Source organism: Schistocerca americana, chromosome 7 (assembly GCF_021461395.2).
Source record: "Schistocerca americana isolate TAMUIC-IGC-003095 chromosome 7, iqSchAmer2.1, whole genome shotgun sequence".
NCBI classification, from domain to species: Eukaryota; Metazoa; Arthropoda; class Insecta; order Orthoptera; family Acrididae; genus Schistocerca; species Schistocerca americana.
Genome location: NC_060125.1, coordinates 111,387,332 through 111,409,337, shown reverse-complemented (window position 1 = coordinate 111,409,337; position 22,006 = coordinate 111,387,332). Strand labels below are relative to the sequence as shown.

Sequence of the window (22,006 nt, the reverse complement as noted above, 5' to 3'; positions counted from 1 at the left end):
AGGCACACAGGGCCAACACCCGGCATCATGGTGTGGGGAGCGATCTCCTACACTGGCCGTACACCACTGGTGATCGTCGAGGGGACACTGAATAGTGCACGGTACATCCAAACCGTCATCGAACCCATCGTTCTACCATTCGTAGACCGGCAAGGGAACTTGCTGTTCCAACAGGACAATGCACGTCCGCATGTATCCCGTGCCACCCAACGTGCTCTAGAAGGTGTAAGTCAACTACCCTGGCCAGCAAGATCTTCGGATCTGTCCCCCATTGAGCATGTTTGGGACTGGATGAAGCGTCGTCTCACGCGGTCTGCGCGTCCAGCACGAACGCTGGTCCAACTGAGGCGCCAGGTGGAAATGGCATGGCAAGCCATTCCACAGGACTACATCCAGCATCTCTACGATCGTCTCCATGGGAGAATAGCAGCCTGCATTGCTGCGAAAGGTGGATATACACTGTACTAGTGCCGACATTGTGCATGCTCTGTTGCCTGTGTCTATGTGCCTGTGGTTCTGTCAGTGTGATCATGTGATGTATCTGACCCCAGGAATGTGTCAATGAAGTTTCCCCTTCCTGGGACAATGAATTCACGGTGTTCTTATTTCAATTTCCAGGAGTGTATATGCCCAGGCGACGCCGGATACAATCCCAGAAGAAGTGTAGACGAACTACTACAATAGTGGAATAAATATATGCCGGGCGACCCCGGATACAATCCCGGAAGAAGTGTAGACGAACTACTACAATATTGGAATAAATACATGCCCGGTCGACACTGGATACAATCCCAGAAGAAGTGTACACCAGGGTTACCGTCACCATGGAGTTTTTTGTTTTGTTTTTTAATGTGAGTTATACCTAGTAGAGGACAGATGTTCGATGTTGTGAGACGCTGTTGTTTAATCGATTTGGCAGAAATATTTTTTGAAGAGTCACTGTGACCCAGGAGTACACCTCGTGTGACTATTCTTTTGCCGAATGTGAAATGCATTTATGTGAAAATTGCACGTAGGAATGACATTCACGAACGGAAGCTGCTATTCGGCAACCATTGCTAAAAGAACTCGATCGTGAAAGTGACTTAAGAGACTATCGTGATGAAAATGATGCAGAAGCTGATGCCCCTTGCAGCAGTTACGGACAGTGACAAAACTGGTCAGTATGCCGAATTTCGACAGCGACGAAGAAAATAACATCGTCCACGGTAAGAATGGCCATTGTGGGTGTTGTGTTGGCAGAGGAGCCAACACCGTGTTATCAGGGGAGGCCGAAATGCACGCGTTTTAGCTCACGCAGGCTGGCGTGAGGAGGGAAGGACTATACTGACGTGAGGTCTGGAACATGACAAGGAATTAAAATTCAGAAAGCGGACGTAATTAGTTTGATACTTAACTTTAATCTATTAATGATGAACATCGCTCTTGACGGTACATGATTCACAATATTATCTGTTCAGAAGACACAGTAACTGAATATGGCGCCTTGCTAGGTCGTAGCAAATGACGTAGCTGAAGGCTATGCTAAACTGTCGTCTCTGCAAATGAGAGCGTATGTAGGCAGTGAACCATCGCTAGCATAGTCGGCTGTACAACTGGGGCGAGTGCTAGGGAGTCCCTGTAGACTAGACCTGCCGTGTGGCGGCGCTCGGTCTGCAATCACTGATAGTGGCGACACGCGGGTCCGACGTATACTAACGGATCGCGGCCGATTTAAAGGCTACCACCTGGCAAGTGTGGTGTCTGGCGGTGACACCGCAGTGGGAACACAGCTGCCCGTCCGACGTATACTAACGGATCGCGGCCGATTTAAAGGCTACCACCTGGCAAGTGTGGTATCTGGCGGTAAAACCACAGTGGGAGCACAGCTGCCCCTAACAGAAAAGGTCTTTCAGTTGCCTGTAAAATTGTGGTTCACCTACCAAGAGTTCGAGAATAATGAATGAATCGATTTACGAGTATTTGAGGACACCTCTGCATATCTGTGTAACAAGTGCGTTTAAATAAATGAATACCATCTTCATATAATTAAACTGCAAATAAAGTCTTGAGATCTGGATCACTTTCAAGTTTCGTCATTGAAAATCTTACATGCAGCTTTTACTTTGTCGCAAATTTTGGATGTGTTAATAGTAATATTGATTTAAAGGTACATGGAAAAGTTGAAATAAAATGCGTTTAGTACATGAGAGTCCAATATCATTATAAAACATTCTTCATCGGGAAATTTCTCCGGCAAATAATTGAGGGTCGTTGTGACCCTTGTGTACAGTTCGTGTGACAATTTCGGAGGTGTACACTGCAAGGGTTAATGATAGAAGCAAAGGTCTGGTGCAGTGATCACCACGTTAGTCCAGAGTGGATACAATACAACAGTCTATGTTACAATTCTGAAGTGTCCGCCGCTAGCGCCTCCTCTCTATGGCGCCGCCACAATTCCACAATTTTCTTAATTCTTGATTAAACAATGGCTTGTCGCGTACTTAGTGCCTTTTGTTCACATTTGCTTCATTATTTCCCGTCTCCTCAAGAATCCGAATCAGTGTTCCGGCTACACCCCTCCCCTAAACGTGAATCTGAGTGGACGTTTCGTGCCTAACACGCAGCACATTTTTAGAGTAGTTTAACAAAAGAGAGTTTTCCCACTTGTTGCTCTTCTTGCGTCACTCAGCAAGCGTTTGAGCTTCATTATCCTCCCTTTACATATTAAATTAATGTACTTCAGGGACAGTAAAAACGTACTTAACTGGGCCGTTACAGATCTGTGCTAGCGCATTGTCTATCACACGAAGATTCACGCACCAGACAGACATCCACGTTTTTGCCAGCAAACATAAAAAACATAAAAAATTTAGTTACAAATAAAGATGTTTGAAAGGAGCCCGAAAGACTTACTAGTGACCAACTCCTTCTATTCCACTGACGAATTTTTTAATAGAAATAAATTATGTATATATTCAGACTGTTAGTATTGTTATTTCAGCTTAAAAAAAAAATTGACATGTTCCACATCCACGAGGATCTCGTCAGCACGGATCTATGGAACGAAAAACTAATCTAATCTAATTTAATCGCACCGTGAGACACTGTTTAGAGGATGGAAATTTACCCCACAACACTCACGCGCTGTGGGATAGTGAGAAAGCACACCGCTAACTCTTCTCCTCTAGCCAGTCAGATGACACGACATGAGAACCTTCTCACTCATTGTCTGTCGTAGAGTCGGAGGATGGGGCACTGTAGTTGGCGCAGTGGACACTCATTTTTCGTCCAGTATTAACGTGTTACATCATAATAGTGACGTTCTGAGAAGTTTTCCTACACTGACTAAGGGTAATTATGGGTAGGTTCCTTTCAAAAGAACACAGCCCCTGTTCCCACTCATCATTGTCTATCTCAAAATAGCTGTCAACATTCTACTTTAGTAGTATAGATCTGCTTATAAAATCATGACTATTTCTCAATTATGTTGCTCCTATAGGGGTCTGAGAATAAAACTGGACTAGAGATTTGTAGAATACTTTTCCTAGACCCACGTTGGACAAGTTATTTATGTGGTCATAGATATGTTATCAAAGCTAAATTGGTGTTAGCTAGTCTTTACAATGTTAACCTGCCTCTGTAGAAGAGGTCACCAGTGCGCGCCTGTGCAGTGGCACGTCAGTTCGAATGCTGGTGGCGGATGAAATTTTCACTGCCAGTGTTTGGCCGGCAAGGGGAGAAGAGGAGGTAACGGACAGTTCTTGATCCTAGATTAAATCAAAACCTCCCTGTGATGTCACATGAAGTGAGAGCATGTTGCACTCGTGATGGCGACCCATCCACAATACATTAAAGCTCGGCACTAGAGAGTTATCTTACGTGACAGCACGAGGTTTCGTCCTCTCTTTTCTCTTATCATGATCGCACAGAACCCCAACATAACACTGGACTATACACGCATCTATTACAGTTGCCTACACACTGCAAATACACATACGACATAATTTTCAAATGTTATTTCGGTCTTCAGTCCGAAGACTGGTTTGATGCAGCTCTCCATGCTGCTCTATCCTGTGCAGGCTTTTATATAGACAGATAACTACTGGAACTTACATCCTTCTGAATCTGCTTACTATATTCATCTGTTGGTCTCCCTCTACGATTTTTACCCCCCACACTTCCCTCTATTACTAAATTCGAGAATCCTTGACATCTGAGAATGTGTCCTATCAACCGATCCCCACTTGTAGTGTGGTTGTGCCATAAATTTCTTTTCTCTCCAAGTCTATTCAGTACCTCCACATGAGTTACGTGATCTATGTTTCTAATCTTCAGCATTTTCCTGTAGCACCGCATTTATAAAGCTTCTATTCTCTTCTTGTCTTATCCGTTTGTTGTCCACGTTTCACTTCCATGCATGGCTACACTTTAAATAAATACCTTCAAAAAAGACTTCCTGACACTTAAATATATGCTCTGTACTAATAAATCGTCTTTTTCGGAAACGCTCTTTTCGCTATTGCCAATCTACATTTAATATCATCTCTACTTCGGCCATCGTCAGTTATTTTGCTACAAAAATAATAAAACTTGTCCACTGCTTTAAGTGTCTCGTCACCTAATCAAATTCCCCCAGCATTACTAGATTTAACTCGCCTACATTCCATTATCCTTTTTTTTTGTTTTTGTGGATATTCATCTTGTATCCTCCTTTCATGACTGAATTACAATGTCATAAGTAAATCTCAAATTTTTCATTTGTTTTCCTTGAAGTTTAATTCCTACTGCAAATGTTTCTTTTGTTTCCTCTACTGCTTGCTCAGTTTACGGATTGAATAACATTGGGGATAGGCTGCAACCCAGTGTCACTACTTTTTCAGCCACTGCTTCCCTTTCATGCCCCTCGACTCTTATAAGAGCCTCAAACGTCCGCAAGGACAGGAGCCAATATACACGGAGGAAGAACACCTTTGCGACAGGTGACTGAACCCACTCATTTGGATGGGCCAGCCAACAATGCCATATGACATTTACATTTTCATATCACCAATAAAATAATTTGTTAGCAACTTTCATTTCTCTTGAATAACACACACACATTCTCATAGACTTACGAAAAAAAAACACCTCTAGAAAATGTGCTTTAGAATGAAAGTGTGACACAAATGCCCAAAAAGCTGCGGTGAAAACTTTTACAACACACCAGATTTCCATCGGAAAGATCCTTCCTTACCTATGAAACTCTGAGAACTGCTTTCTCCAACACAAATCTCACAGAATGACCACAACATTGAATCGAGAGAAATTTGGGCCCATTCTGAGCGGCGTAAACAGTCTTTATTCCAGCATCCTATCGACGAATAAATCGGAGATGGAGGAATAGGGAAATGAGAGTTCTACAGTATGTGCCCTACATCGCACACCATATGGTGGCTTGGTTTCAGACCGAAGATGTAGATATACACTGAAGCACCAAAGAAACTGGTCTAGGTGTGCGTACTAAAATACAGAGATATGTAAACAGGGAGAATACGGCGCTGCGGTCGGCAACGCCTATATTAGACAACAAGTGCCTGACGATGTTGTTAGATCGGTTACTGCTGCCACAATGGCAGGTTATCGAGATTTAAATAAGTTTGAACGTGGTGTTATAGTCGGCGCACGTTAGATGGGACACAGCATTTCCGAGGTAGCGATGAAGTGGGGATTTTCCCATACGACCATTTCACGAGACTACTGTGAATATCAGAACTCCGGTAAAACATCAAATCTCCAACATCGCTGCAGCCGGGAAAAAATCCTGCAAGAACGGCACCAACGACGACTAAAGAGAATCGTTCAACGTGACAGAAGTGCAACCCTTCCGCAAATTGCTGCAGATTTCAATGCTGGGCCATCAACAAGTTTCAGCTAATATGTGGTTTAAAGGAGATTAGAGCCACTGGGGAAACATATTTGTGGCACTCTCATATCTCGAATCGAGTTACCTTATTCGAATCTGTCTCCAACGGATCCCATACTGCTAAACTCCAGCGTGGTTTTTAGACAGTCTCTCTGCGTTTTGTAATTGTTCCCCAGTCTCTGCCCCGCCCACCCTGCAGCTCTGTCCATGAGATCATTCCAATTTAAGTTGGAACTGAGAGGAAGCCAGAGAGTGGTATATCTCCAACCTTCTGCATTCCATGGGGGGAAAAGGTGAGTTGAGGTTAAAGCAACAAGACCCTCATTTGACCACTCATGTTGGAACATGTTGTCGTAGCTCCGCCAACCATCTACAGTGTGTAAGGCTAACGCCAAACGAAGCACTGCTGCAACACAGTGTGGTAGAAAAGACAGTATGAGCAGTTTTGGCGGTGTTTCTTACCGGGAATATTAGAAAGACTTCACATCATATGGAAACCGGAAGAAGGATAAGGATTTTGTTACTGCATTGCGGTGCATTTCGAAACTACATACAGGTTATGCAGTCTGAAGAAGATCTGCATCCCTCTGGGAGCATTCATGTCTATTACTCAAACATTGTCTTCTACCTCATTATTTTCTACCATCCAACAGAGAAAAATACGAATTACAAAATCTTTCCTAACGTCATCCAGTAGAGAACTCGATAAGATATAACTGTGTCCCTCTCTTGCGACGTATAAAAAAAGAAATACCGTTTCCGTGCTGAAATCAAGCACATGTGCCGATTCTATAAAATATACAGGAATTAGTCCACTGGACCAGTTGGGCAGAGATCCAAGTCCTTTGCAGAGACCAATGCAAAGATTCGTCGCCCTTACAGTAGGAAGACCATATCCGACAGACTATCAATGACAAGGAGAGGATTCTTGTGTTGTCTGATACATTGTTTTCTGATGTAACACATCGAAACAGTGTATGGCTGCAGCTGTCTACACAGCACGCATTTTGTTTTTCTTATGATTTCGAGATCCGTGTCAGGTGCTAAATCGACAATAACTAAATCGACAATAACACGTTTCCTTCCATTTGTCTCACAGAAAGCTGGAAATTGCGTGGTGTAAATTATGCTGCTCCCACAAGTAAAAGACAGAGGCAGTGTTTCTTATCGACAAAAATGTGGAGGACATCGCAACATATGGAAACTAAAAGAGTTTTCGGAATCATGGAGCGTTTCCAAACACCTGTCCACTACATTTATTCTCATCTTCCACAGATATGCTGTAGCAGATGTCTAGGTGTTCCGTTTCGAAGAGGCCAAAGAGCACACATTCCTCATATTGCAGCCATGTACACGATTACTGTTTCGATGCTACCATCCCCAGAATGTTTTGCTCCAACCAAGACTCACACAATCTGAAAAAGTGGTGCTAGTCAGTCAGTGGACGACTAGATGGAAAAGGCACCATTAATATAGGACAATGTACTATAATAAGCACAAAGTTGGTAGATTTTCCGTAATTTAAACGTTGACCAATGCCATAAATTAAGGATAACTGCAGAATGTGGTGCCACACAACGTGGCACTAAACAAAACTGGCGCTAATAGCATAGGCACATAGGGAACACACGCGACATAGATCTGTAAGTCCACGGTATTGGTGATAAGGTGAGAAAACCTTCCGAAACACATGTGCTACAAAACACCACTGTTTCCTGCCCATGTACCCTGACATCAATATGGGATATGATCACCATGCTCACGTACACAGGCCGCACAACGGGTTGGCATATTCTGGATCAGCTGGTCGAGCAGCTGCTGGGGTATAGCCTCCCATACTTGCACCAGTGCCTGTCGGAGCTCCTGAAGTGTCGTAGGGGTTTGAAGACGTGCATCAATACGTCAACCGAGAGCATCCCAGACGTGATCGATGGGATTTAGGTCTGGAGAACAGGCTGGCCACTCCACTTCTGTTTCAAGGTACTCCTCCACGGTGGCGGCTCGGTGGGACCGTGCGTTAACATTCATCAGGAGGAAGGTGGGACCCTGTGCACCCCTGAAAAGGCGGATATACTGGTGCAAAATGATGTCCCGATACACCTGACCTGTTACAGTTCCTCTGTCAAAGACATGCAGGGGTGTACGTGCACCAATCATAATCCCACCCACACCATCAAACCACGACCTCCATACAGGTCCCTTTCAAGGACATTAATCGGTTGGTATCTGGTTCGTGGTTCACGCCAGATGAAAACCCAGTGAGAATCACTGTTCAGACTATACCTGGACTCGTCCTTGAACATAACCTGGGACCACTGTTCCAATGACCATGTACTGTGTTCTTGACAGCAGGCTTTACAGGCTCTCCTGTGACCAGTGATCAGTGGAATGCACCTTGCAGGTCTCTGGGCGAATAAACCACGTGTATTCAGTCGTCAGTAGACCGTGTGTCTGGAGACAACTGTACCAGTGGCTGCGGTAAGGACCCGAATGAGGCTACCTGCAGTGCTTCGTGGCCGTCTGTTGGCACTGATGGTGAGATATCTGTCTTCTTGTGGCGTTCTACATTGTGGACGTCCCGTACTGTAGCGCCTGGACAATCGTTGCCATAATGTTGAGATCAGACTTTGTGGCACACGGAGGGCCCACGCTACGACCTGCTGTGTTTGATCAGCCTCCAGTCGCCCTAGTATTCTACCCCCTATAACGTCATCAATATGTGTTCTTTGGGCCATTTTCAACACACAGTCACCATTAGCACGTCTGAAAACGTCTGCACACTTACTCGCGGCACCGTACTCTGACATGCACCAACACACCTCTGCGTATGTGGATTGCTGCCAGCTCCACCGTGCGACGACCGCAGGTCAAATGCACTGCATGGTCATACCCCGAGGTGATTTAAACTCGCAAACCGCCCACCAGAGCGTAGTTTCACCATGTATCAGCACTATCCTTAATTTATGAGCATGAGTGTAGATGCGAATGTAGATAGATGACTGTGCAGTTATCTACATATTTCTAGCACTTCGAGCATAGTGCATAACGTACTACTGCGATCGCCCATCTTTCCCTGTGTTGATATGTGTGTTTTTGCATTCCGCGACGCAAGCACAGACACAGACATGCAGAAAACAGGATATGTGCGCTGTAGCTGTACAATATGTGCTTGAAAGTGACTCGATGCATTCCGGTAGATTGCTGTACCATACTGTCTGACCAGAAAAAATTTGTGTTTGCGCTAGGTGTTGACAACAGTACTACATTTACAAGCAGTTTTGGAATACGTGGCGGGAAGTGATGTCATGATTACGTGAGCAGAAGTGACATAACATTGATACATTACGAAAACTGACGGAGTATACATATAAATTGAGGGGAAATACGCCAAAATGCTGCTTGGGGCAGCAAAATTCTATTATGTGGGAATACGTTGTGACAGCAAGAGGAATAAGGGAAAAAGCTGACATGGAAGCAGCAGGAATCAGGAAACACTCATTTTCCATCGACAGTGATAAGACAGCTGGAACAGAATGTTTAAGGTGGATGGCAACCAAATGCAGAGTAATAAATTTACGTATGTCGAATCAAAAGCCCAGGTGTGACCCCAAAGTTATTGGCAACCACGTTATACGTTTTTAAAAAGTGTCCCTACCTTAATGTCGTTGCGTTACCTGCTTGGGGGGGGGGGGGGTGAGGGGGGACTGCAATACATAACTACAGAATGGAACGCGTGTTTGAGCCGCTGCAAGACTGTATAGGTGTTTTAACCCGAACAATCAGTATTTACAATGCGCTTCCCCGTACTCTCCACCAGTGTCAGCTCATAAAAACCATATAGAACAATTGCTTCATCGTTTTTAACAACATTCTGCTGCATGTCTATTGAGGTAATAGTGATACTTGCCATTTGACTGCCGTCTTTGACACTTTGCTGCAAAAGAGAATCATATGCCTCTAAATTAACGGGGATCTGCGTTACTGGATGTTATAAAGTAGATGGAGTGATTGGTTGAGAGCAGTTATAACGAACTATTATTTAATGGTAGACTGATGGTGCATTCTAAAGAGTGTTGCTGCGGGTCATTTGTCATGCATTTAACAATTTTTTCCGTTGTTCTCTCAATGTGCATGAGTTGTGTGGTATGAGTAGGAATCGGCTCATACCAACTGGTGTTCTGTGTGTGACTTAGAGACCTGTCTACGTCCATTCGTTAACAGGAAATATCTCCATCCCATAGTCAGCAGGTGAATTCCAATGCGTGTGTGGTGAATCGTATCCATCGATGTAAAACCTACTTCAGTACCCTCCGCTAGAAGAACGAAGATGAGTGTAAAGTAGACCATTAGAGGGGCTATGGGTTTGCTGCCCTTGCCATCTATCGACAGCCATAGCTTGTCGAGCAGGCTGCCGAGCACACAAATGCTCGCCGGCAACCCCTGGATGCTTCTGGTCCCCATAGTCCCTCGCGCAGGTTTATCAACCCCTCGTGCACCTACCAGCTGATCCGCTTGTTTGTTACGCTTCCTCACATCTCGTCTATCTCTGAAACATTCGAAGCTTTAATAAAAAAAATTTGGCGACTTCACGCTACCTCAGCAGAGCAGATTATGACGCTGCCGCCACTTTTTCAAGAATGAGAAGACACAACCATGAAAAATTTAATGAAAGATGTTAGCTGTGGTTGTTCCACCAGATTCTAACACAAATCAATTCATTGTTACTGCACCAAAGTTTGTTTTCAACCCTGACTGAAGAAGTTAGAAAGCTCTTAGAATTCATTGCCCCAAAAGTCTTAATTTAACAAATCCCTGTTACAACTGTAAACTCACCCGTACTTGCTTCTCCGATTTTATCATCTGTTCCTGAGTCCGGATTTGATTCATGCATACTATGACCGATTGTTTGTCTCATTTATCAAAATGTTTGTTGGTTTTAGCTTGAAGCTACCTCACACTGCTTGCTACAGCTGGTGACAGCAGTGTGTTCCTTTCCAATTGTGACCCAACTAAATACATGAATAATAGTAATTAACTTTTAACAATCAGATTAATCGAAATAATGCACAAAGTATAACGTTTCCTGACACTGTCATCAGCCATCACATTCAATATGGAGGTGGAGGGGGGGGGGGGGGGGAGAGAGGGGTATAAATTTGATTTTGTCCATAAGATGTTTTCAATCTTTGTCATTCTGACCTTAATTTTCTTATTTACTCGATTATCTTTCTGAGTCAAACACAATCAATTACTGGAATTTATTTTGACTGGAAATGAATGAAAGTTTCCTTCATCAAGAGCAACACAGTGATATTGCTATAAACAATTTATTTCTCACATTGACAATCATTTTATCCCCTTCAGATCAGAACTTTTACGTCTGCAAGGCTGCACATAATAATTCCCAGTTGGGATTAATCTTGGTCTCCCGTGACCAATATAAGATCATCACACTGTTAGGTAGTGGGAAGGTTTCACATAGTCGAAACAATCTCGTCTTACTACACACACCTCTCACTGGCACGTAAGATACTCTCTACATTAACTACCGCGATCTCAATGTGACTGACAGTGGGAAGACTAAGCATCGAGATGAGAATACAGTTCTGCCCACAGATCTCATAACAACGTGACTGTACTTACAATTCCATCGTGATGCTTGGACGATTAATGTTTACTGTGACGGTCTTCCGAATTTAACTGATACAAGAATTACAAAATTCTGTCTCATGTGAACTACCACCACGATTTTGAAAATTTTCTAAAATTCTAGTACTGAAAATTCAAGCACAATAAATTCATCATGCAATAACGACTGCATAGCCAAACTAAGACGATTCTGATATGTACTGAACTAATCTGGGATTCCTAACCTCTCCACAGAACACAAAACATACGTAGACACAAGTGGCAGACCTTGCGGTACAGCCAACCATCACAAAGAAAACATTGAAACGTGTATATCCTATACCAACCAAAATTCACCCAGCGGGTTACTTTTATCCTTAGCAGTGACTCAACATTAGTAAAGAAGACAGACTAATGATTACTGACTACTGAAAACTGGCTCCAAACCTTGGCACGAAAAATGTGGTTGCAAAGCAGGTACAAAGAAAACGACCCTAACTTCGCAAAATAATACTAGAAAATTATCTCAAATCAGTCTATATCCCAGTCAATAACTGTTCCACCAAGTGCTCTTACATAATGACAGCGATTTCTCATAGTTAGTCTCCATTACCAACAGTGTGCAAACCGTTATTCATCGCGGAGTCACATAGAAAACCCACGAAATGCTAAAACTGATCCAGTTAAACTATTAGAATTAACCTTATAACACATACAACAATTACTATCGTTGGGTAAAAGCCCGTAAAACTTTGAAATTTTATAGTTTAAGACTCCTGTATGTGTTCAACGCGAAGTCCACTCAACACTATCACACAAAGAATGGATCATCAAAACCAAATAAAATTTGTAAATCCATGCAAAGAAATGAATTATTTTATCGACTCTCTAAAATGAAGTTTTAACTATTGATTTCCAAACACAAAGGTGTCACTCTAAGAGCTACACACTATCTTAACTACGCTACTGCAATAATCTGAATCGTCAAGAATATGAAAATGACCAGATTTTCGAGCATTTCCCTATCTATGTTGACTTTAACTTTTACATTTCGAGCTCGGTCCAAGATAATATAAAACCTTTCCATGTTGACTTTTACTAATACGTTTCGAGTTCGGTCCAAGATAATACAGCACCTTTCCATCTCGTTTTCTTACCATAGCAGTACACCTGACGTTGAGACATTCGCACTCTGGCCCTCCAGCTACACAGTGCCTAAAATGGCGCACCCTGGGGCCAATGTCATCCTGTTTAAACCACTGAGGAGAGGGCGGGGGGGGGGGGGGGGGGTGCAGGAAGAAGTCTCCCACTTGCCAAGCTACTCGATGCCCTCTGAACTATCGATATTTTGTGAAACCTCTGCAAGCCTCTCTGATTATCCTTGTCCACAGATTTCTCTTCGCAAAACAACCACTCTCTACTCATCGCTGGATATTCTTATCTTTCCCGTAACGTAAAGAATTAAATTCTCATTAAATTTCGGGCATGCAACCGCGCGAATAAAATTTCCTCCACTGATATTTCCGCCGCGTATCGTCCGGCCATTCTCAGTGTGAGTCAAAAGACTGACAAGGTTTTTTTTTTTTTTTTTTTCTTTGTTGAATTTCAATGCCCAGTATGGGGCGGGCTGGCAGCAGCATAAGCGCCGCGCTTCAGCTAAGAGGCAGTACATAACAGGGAGACATTTGAAACAACATTAAGGAGAAAATATGGCGAAACAGACATTTTTTTTTTTTTCTTTGGTCATCAGTCTACTGACTGGTTTGATGCGGCCCGCCACGAATTCCTTTCCTGTGCTAACCTCTTCGTCTCAAAGTAGCACTTGCAACCTACGTCCTCAATCATTTGCTTGACGTATTCTAATCTCTGTCTTCCTTTACAGTTTTTGCCCTCTACAGCTTCCTCTAGTACCATGGAAGTCATTCCCTCATGTCTTAGCAGATGTCCTATCATCCTGTCCCTTCTCCTTATCAGTGTTTTCCACATATTCCTTTCCTCTCCGATTCGGCGTAGAGCCTCCTCATTCCTTACCTTTTCAGTCCACCTAATTTTCAACATTCGTCTATCCGGTTTTCCCACAGTCCATGTTTCACTACCATACAATGCTGTACTCCAGACGTACATCCTCAGAAATTTCTTCCTCAAATTAAGGCCGGTATTTGATATTAGTAGACTTCTCCTGGCCAGAAATGCCTTTTTTGCCATAGCGAGTCTGCTTTTGATGTCCTCCTTGCTCCGTCCATCATTGGTTATTTTACTGCCTAGGTAGCAGAATTGCTTAACTTCATTGACTTCGTGATCATCAATCCTGATGTTAAGTTTCTCGCTGTTCTCATTTCTACTACTTCTCATTACCTTCGTCTTTCTCCGATTTACTCTCAAACCATACTGTGTACTCATTAGACTGTTCATTCCGTTCAGCAGATCATTTAATTATTCTTCACTTTCACTCAGGATAGCAATGTCATCAGCGAATCGTATCATTGATATCCTTTCACCTTGTATTTTAATTCCACTCCTGAACCTTTCTTTTATTTCCATCATTGCTTCATCGATGTACAGATTGAAGAGTAGGGGCGAAAGGCTACAGCCTTGTCTTACACTCTTCTTAATACGAGCACTTCGTTCTTGATCGTCCAGTCTTATTATTCCCTCTTGGTTGTTGTACATATTGTATATGACCCGTCTCTCCCTATAGCTTACCCCTACTTTTTTCAGAATCTCGAACAGCTTGCACCATTTTATATTGTCGAACGCTTTTTCCAGGTCGACAAATCCTATGAAAGTGTCTTGATTTTTCTTTAGCCTTGCTTCCATTACTAGCCGTAACGTCAGAATTGCCTCTCTCGTCCCTTTACTTTTCCTAAAGCCAAACTGATCGTCACCTAGCGCATTCTCAATTTTCTTTTCCATTCTTCTGTATATTATTCTTGTAAGCAGCTTCGATGCATGAGCTGTTAAGCTGATTGTGCGATAATTCTCGCACTTGTCAGCTCTTGCCGTCTTCGGAATTGTGTGGATGATGCTTTTCCGAAAGTCAGATGGTATATCGCCAGACTCATATATTCTACACACCAACGTGAATAGTCGTTTTGTTGCCACTTCCCCAATGATTTTAGAAATTCTGATGGAATGTTATCTATCCCTTCTGCCTTATTTGACCGTAAGTCCTCCAAAGCTCTTTTAAATTCCGATTCTAATACTGGATCCCCTATCTCTTCTAAATCGACTCCTGTTTCTTCTTCTATCATATCAGACAAATCTTCACCCTCATAGAGGCTTTCAATGTATTCTTTCCACCTATCTGTTTTGACTTTCCTGTATGCTGAGTCTGTCCATCCGACAATCATATATTTTTCGATGTCTTCACATTTTTCAGGCAGCCATTTCGTCTTAGCTTCCCTGCACTTCCTATTTATTTCATTTCTCAGTGACTTGTATTTCTGTATTCCTGATTTTCCCGGAACATGTTTGTACTTCCTCCCTTCATCAATCAACTGAAGTATTTCTTCTGTTACCCATGGTTTCTTCGCAGCTACCTTCTTTGTACCTATGTTTTCCTTCCCAACTTCTGTGATGGCCCTTTTTAGAGATGTCCATTCCTCTTCAACTGTACTACCTACTGCGCTATTCCTTATTGCTGTATCTATAGCGTTAGAGAACTTCACCCGTATCTCGTCATTCCTTAGTACTTCCGTATCCCACTTCTTTGCGTATTGATTCTTCGTGACTAATGTCTTGAACTTCAGCCTACTCTTCATCACTACTATATTGTGATCTGAGTCTATATCTGCTCCTGGGTACGCCTTGCAATCCAGTATCTGATTTCGGAATCTGTGTCTGACCATGATGTAATCGCCCGCATCTCGTGGTCGTGCGGTAGCGTTCTCGCTTCCCACGCCCGGGTTCCCGGTTTGATTCCCGGCGGGGTCAGGGATTTTCTCTGCCTCGTGATGGCTGGGTGTTGTGTGATGTCCTTAGGTTAGTTAGGTTTAAGTAGTTCTAAGTTCTAGGGTACTGATGACCTAAGATGTTAAGTCCCATAGTGCTCAGAACCAACCACCATGATGTAATCTAATTGAAATCTTCCCGTATCTCCCGGCCTTTTCCAAGTATACCTCCTCCTCTTGTGATTCTTGAACAGGGTATTCGCTATTACTAGCTGAAACTTGTTGCAGAACTCAATTAGTCTTTCTCCTCTTTCATTCCGTGTCCCAAGCCCATATTCTCCTGTAACCTTTTCTTCTACTCCTTCCCCTACAACTGCATTCCAGTCGCCCATGACTATTAGATTTTCGTCCCCCTGTACATACTGCATTACCCTTTCAAAAACCTCATACAATTTCTCTATCTGTTCATCTTCAGCTTATGACGTCGGCATGTATACCTGAACTATCGTTGTCGGTGTTGGTCTGCTGTCGATTCTGATTAGAACAACCCATTCACTGAACTGTTTACAGTAACACACCCTCTGCCCTACCTTCCTGTTCATAACGAATCCTACGCCCGTTACACCATTTTCTGCTGCTGTTGATATTACCCGATACTCATCTGACCAGAAATCCTTTTCTTCCTTCCACTTCACTTCACTGACCCCCACTATATCTAGATTGAGCCTTTGTATTTCCCTTTTCAGATTTTCTAGTTTCCCTACCACGTTCAAGCTTCTGACATTCCCCGCCCCGACTCGTAGAACGTTATCCTGTCGTTGATTATTCAATATTTTTCTCATGGTAACCTCCCCCTTGGCAGTCCCCTCCCGGAGATCCGAATGGGGGACTATTCCGGAATCTTTTGCCAATGGAGAGATCATCATGACACTTCTTCAATTACAGGCCACATGTCCTGTGGATACACGTTACGTGTCTTTAATGCAGTGGTTTCCATTGTCTTCTGCATCCTCATGTCGTTGATCATTGCTGATTCTTCCGCCTTTAGGGGCAATTTCCCACCCCTAGGACAAGAGATTGCCCTGAACCTCTATCCGCTCCTCCGCCCTCTTTGACAAGGCCATTGGCAGAATGAGGCTAACTTCTTATGCCGGAAGTCTTTGGCCGCGAATGCTGATTATTTATCAAAATTTTGGCAGTGGCAGGGATCGAACCCGGGACCGAAGACGTTTTGATTATGAATCAAAGACACTACCCCTAGACCACGGTGAAACAGACATATAAAAGGGAAAACACAATGTAAGATAGCATACCAAATGGGGTGACTATAGAAATGGTGGTAAAAATCTAAAAAGTGTATGCAAAAAACACACACTATGACGATTAAAAGAAACAGAAGGTGAAGCACAGCCGGAGCATAAAAGTTGCAATCGGCGGTGAGGGCCATTACAATTATAGACAGCAACACTACGTACACTGTGATTAAAATCACAGCTCATGATGTCACTGGAGAGCAGCACCAAACACAACACTGACATAGTACACTGACGACGAGGAACAAACTGAGAGGGGTACAGAGACGAGGGAGAAGGTAAGAAAGGGGGGGATGGGTGGTGCTAGAGAGGGTGGGGGGTAGAGAGGGGGAGATGGGCAGGGGCATGCCGAAGGGGGCCGGGGTGGGAAGAACGGGAGAGGGAAATAGCCGAGGAGGGTGTACAGAGACTCAGGGGGGGAAGGAGGAAAAACCACTCTGGGGGAAGGAGGGGAGAGGAAAAGGGGGGCCGTAGGCAGGGAGCAGGAACAAGGCCAGAGTATAGTTGGTAAGAAGGACAGATGTCATGGCGAAGATTATCATCAGGGAGGGGGAGGTGCTGGAAATTGCCCTCATGAAGGAGATGGAGGGTGTGGAGGTGGAGGGGGGGAGATGGAGAGGAAGGCGGAACGAGAGGTGGGGGGGATCAAGCCTGCAGACAGTGTAAAGGATGCAGATATATTGTGGTAAAAGGACGAGGTGGGGGATGGGGTTTAGGTCATACAAGAGTCATGTGGCGCACAGAAGGCGGATACAGAAGGCAAGGTAGAGCATGAAGCGCTCTAGGATTTGATGGGCCTTATAAAAGAGGGGGGGGGGTGGAGATCCAGGCAACACTGCAACACTGCCATAACAGAGAATAGGATGGATGAGGGATTTATAGATGTGGAGGATGGTGGAAGGATGCAATCCCCATGTCCGGCCAATTTCAGGAGGTGGAGGATTGAGAGCCAGGAAGGTGGCTTCATCAGCATATTGGAGGAGATGTACAGGTGAGGGTGGCTTGGGCATACCTCATCATGAACAATCTCTCCCACCACCAGGTCGACATCTTCCTCCTGAATGAAACCTTCCTCCATCCCTACCATATAGTCCCTCTCCCTATATCCTCCACTGAACTGATGAAAGGGTAATGCAGGAGAGGGGAGAGGACAGAGCATCAGTTCAGTGGACAGAGCCTTGGGGGATGCCAGCAGTGGGATAGAAGATATGGGAGTTGGTATCGTGGAGGGTGACATAGGAAGGATGGTGTGAGAGGAAGGAAGCAACCAGATGGACAAAACTTATAGGTAGGGCATAGGTTTGGAGTTTAAAGATGAGACCAGATTGCCATACACGCTCGTAAGCATTTTGTAGGTCGAGGGAAACAAAAATGGCAGAGCGACAGGAGTTAAGTTGGAGGGAGAGAAGGTGGACGAAGTTAAGGAGTTGGTCTTCAGTGGAGAAGGGTCAGAAGCCACACTGGGTAAGGGGGAGGACGTGGTGTTGTTTAAGGTGGTGATGGATACGACGGAAGAGAATGGATTCGAAGACATTACTGAAAATGGAGGTGAGGCAGATTGGTCGATAGGAAGAGGCAACGGAAGGTTGTTTGTTGGATTTGAGGAATGAGAGGCCGCAGGAAGTCTTCTACAGGTTGGGGTAGAAGCCAGTGGAGAGGATGACGTTGTATAAGCCAGCAAGGAAGGAGTAGGGGCATTCTTTGAGGTGGCGGTGGGTGACACAGTCATGACCAGGAGCCATGTTGCATTTTGACCAGAGGATAAGTTTAATGTCTTGTGCTGTGATTGGAGTATTTACGTCAGAGGGGGGCAACTACCTCAAGTACTGCAGACTAGGAGAAAGTGGAGCGATTGAGGTATCGGTGCATTCCATGACAGTGGGGAAAAGGAAATAATCAAAGCGGGGATCATCAGGGACAGAGAAGACCACAGAAAGATGGGAAGCAAAGTGATTGGCCATACTGAGATTCTCGGGAAGGGGGCGGTCGTTGTAGGGAAGGGGGTAATGGGGTGTGGAATGGGAACCTGTAAGGCAATGGAAAGCCGACCAGTATTTGGAGGAATTAATAGGGAGGGTGGTGTTGAGTCATGTACAGGTTTGGAGCCAGTCCTGGTGTTTCTTTCCTGTAATGAGGTTCCAAAGTGTCGCTGAATTTGCTGGTGGTGTAGGAGTGTATCCCTGTCACGAGTGCACACCAAGGAGCGATAGAGACAGCAGGATTCGTGGAGGAGGAGGACAGCCCGTAGAGGGAGAGTGCGACGGTGAGGGTGGATGGTTTTAGTAGGAAATGAGCCTCCACAGCGTCAGTAGTGGCCTTCTGAAGGAAGGACGAGATGTGGATGATGTCATCGGGAAGGTGATAGGTAAGAGGGTGGCTTTCAGCCTGGATGGCGGTGGATTTCTGTAGGCATTCTAGTAGGCACGACAGTAGTCATGGACTACCTAGGGAGGGGGTGAAGGGCAGGGAGCCAGAGGCAGGTGGTGAGCAGACATTATGGTGAGAAGGACAGGGAGATGGTCGCTACCTGTGGGATCAGGGATGTCGACGGCAGTACGTCCAAGGAGGTTGGCGGAGACAATGGCAACATCGGGGATGGTGCTGCTTTTGGGACGGGTGTGCTGGGGATGAGGAATAAGGTCACCTTGGATCGTGAGGAGGAACTGATGCCACTGCCGAAAGGAGGCAGGGGAGCAGCTATGGATATTGATGTTGGCAGCAATCACATAGGTGGAGATGGTGTGGTTATTGTTGGAGATGAAGTCATAGAGAAGAGGAGCAGGGAACGGACATAGATGGTGGTTGCAGGCGACGGTGAGGGAGGTGAAGAAGACGCTGAGGATGTGTTGAGTGGGGTGACTGAGGAGTGATTGTGGCCGGATGGGTATGTGCTTAATGTGGCCGATGGTGACTCCACCCTGCACTCGGAGACCAGGAGCATCAGTTCAGTGGAGGATATAGGGAGAGGGACTATATGGTGGGGATGGAGAAAGGTTTCATTCAGGAGGAAGATGTCGACCTGGTGGTGGGAGAGATTGTTCATGAGGAGGTATTGGTTGGTGTGGAAGGAGCAGATGTTCTGGAAGAGAATGGGACACTCGTGATGCGCCATGACAGGAAGAGAGGGGGGAATGAGGGGAGGGGAGAGGAGCGGCTTAAACTAGGATGTCGAGGCGGGTGTAGGTGAAGTGGGGAGTAAATGGCGAAGGTGTTGAGGTGAAAGAGAGAGTGGGCGGCGAGGGAGATCTGTTGGAGGATGTGGGGGCGTTGAAAAGTGTAAATGTTTTGGAGTACTTTGGTTAAGAAACGGCTGATGTTTTCAGTGGTGGGGGGGCCGAAGGAGGAAATTGTTGTGGTGGACTAGGAGTCGATGGGACAGACGGGGACAGTAAGCTCGGGGGTGGCTAGAGGGGGCTTAGCCTTACACGTGTGGGAGTAGGGATGACGACAAGGTGCCAAGCGCGGTCTTGTATGCTCCACCGCGGCGGTACCGCGCATGTGGGTCACAGACGATGGGCGGCGGCAAAGAAATACGCTTACACACACGCCGCGTGTGGCGAAGGCGTAGAGACATTGGATTCGCTTATCGATGTACGTATGTACGTATGTATGTATGTATGTATGTTCGGCGGCGATGACACCATGACGACTTCTCTGTAGTTTAATTATCCCAAGAGCCGGGTTCCATGATTTGTCCTAATTCAAACCATCATCTCTATTTATTAAATTATTAGCTCAGCTAATCTCTGTAGCTTCCATCAAGACAGAATCTTGAAAAGGAAACGGTGGATGTCATTGTAGCTCATGGAATGCCCTGTATCAATACAATGTTCAGTTACAGCTGACTTGTCTGGTTGTGATAAGCGTGTGTATCTTCGATGCTCCACACTTTTCTCATGAACCGAGTAAAGCTGCAATCTTCTCCCACGAAGAATAGGTTGCACCAGCATCCTATATGCGGTCTCCTTTCCAGGTGAACCACTGTTTCCTAAAATACTCCCAGTAAACCGACGTCGACCAATTCATCTTTTCTAGCACAGTTCTCACACACTCGTTCGATTTCCGTATCGCTTTGCAACGTTATGCTTAGATGTTTAAACGACTCGACTGTGTCGAGCAGGACACTAGTAATACTCTATCCGAATATTATAGGTTCAATCTTCCCACTCACCCGCATTTTTTCGCATCCAGGGCTAACTGCCATTCATCGCACAAACTGGAACTTTTATCTAAGTCGTCTCGTGTCCTCCTGCAGTCACTAAACTTCGGCACGTTAGTGTACACCACGGTATCGTCAGCAAACGACCGCAGATTGCTGTCTGCCCTGGCCGCCAAATCATTTACGTATACGGAGAACGGCAGCAGTCGCACCACACTTCCCCGGGGCACTCCTGAAGATATCCTCGTCTCTTAGAAGACGAGGGAAAAAAAGACTATAAATCGACCCGGAACGGCCCTCTGGCAAATGAGAAAGGACTCGGGCGCCGGTGGTTGGGGCACAGTGGTGTGGCGTGAGCAGAGCGTGGGTTTGCAGGTGGAGTTCACGTTCCTGGCGCCCAACTCGGCGGTGGCGCTGAGCAAGGCGCCGTCCGACCGCCGGGACCTCTCGTCGCTGCAGCTGCTGGCCGTGGGCGGCGCCACAATGGACGCGCAGACGCAGCGCATGGTGGAGCGCGCGCTGGGCGTGCGCGTCAGCCAGTGGTACGGCATGACCGAGGTGCTGCTCGCCGTCGGCTGCGTCAGCGGCGACAGCCCGCCGCAGGGCTCCGTCGGCACGGTGCGCACCAACGTCGAGGCCAAGGTGCGTACGAGTCTCCACATCTCTACTTCACTTCTGTTTTCCGTCATCATTCAAAAATGGGCTCAGAACGGCTGCAGAATCTCGAGCAGTGGTTCCCAAACTTACGTAGACTGTTACCTAAGGCTGCAATCGGACATTGCCCTGCCCCTCCCTCACATTATCACCAATTTTAGCATCCAACTAAACTGCAGAATGAAAGAGTTTTCTTGAAACATTTTTATTTCTAAAATGATAAAAGATGAATGATATTTAGTTTGTATGTGTGTGTGTGTGTGTGTGTGTGTGTGTGTGTGTGAGAGAGAGAGAGAGAGAGAGAGAGAGTGAGAGAGAGAATATGAATGCCGAAGGAATTCGTGGTGCACAGCAACTCCCCAAAAACAAAAAAAAATCTCCTCATAAAAAAAAACGCAGAGTACGCACAGTGAGCGTACACACTTGTTACCTTGTTACAAAACATGCACCTCCTACATTACTCCTCTCCACTGCGGCA

The 22,006-nt window shown here is 45.2% G+C and overlaps 1 protein-coding gene across 1 annotated transcript in view; it reads left to right on the top strand.

Moving 5' to 3' along the window:
- LOC124622585 (4-coumarate--CoA ligase 1-like) overlaps positions 1-22,006 on the top strand; it is a 314,336-nt gene that overhangs the window by 172,223 nt on the left and 120,107 nt on the right. The window contains exon 5 of the mRNA XM_047148334.1: positions 21,250-21,516. Within this exon, the coding sequence (XP_047004290.1) occupies positions 21,250-21,516 (267 nt within the window). The remainder of the gene's footprint in view (positions 1-21,249; positions 21,517-22,006) is intronic.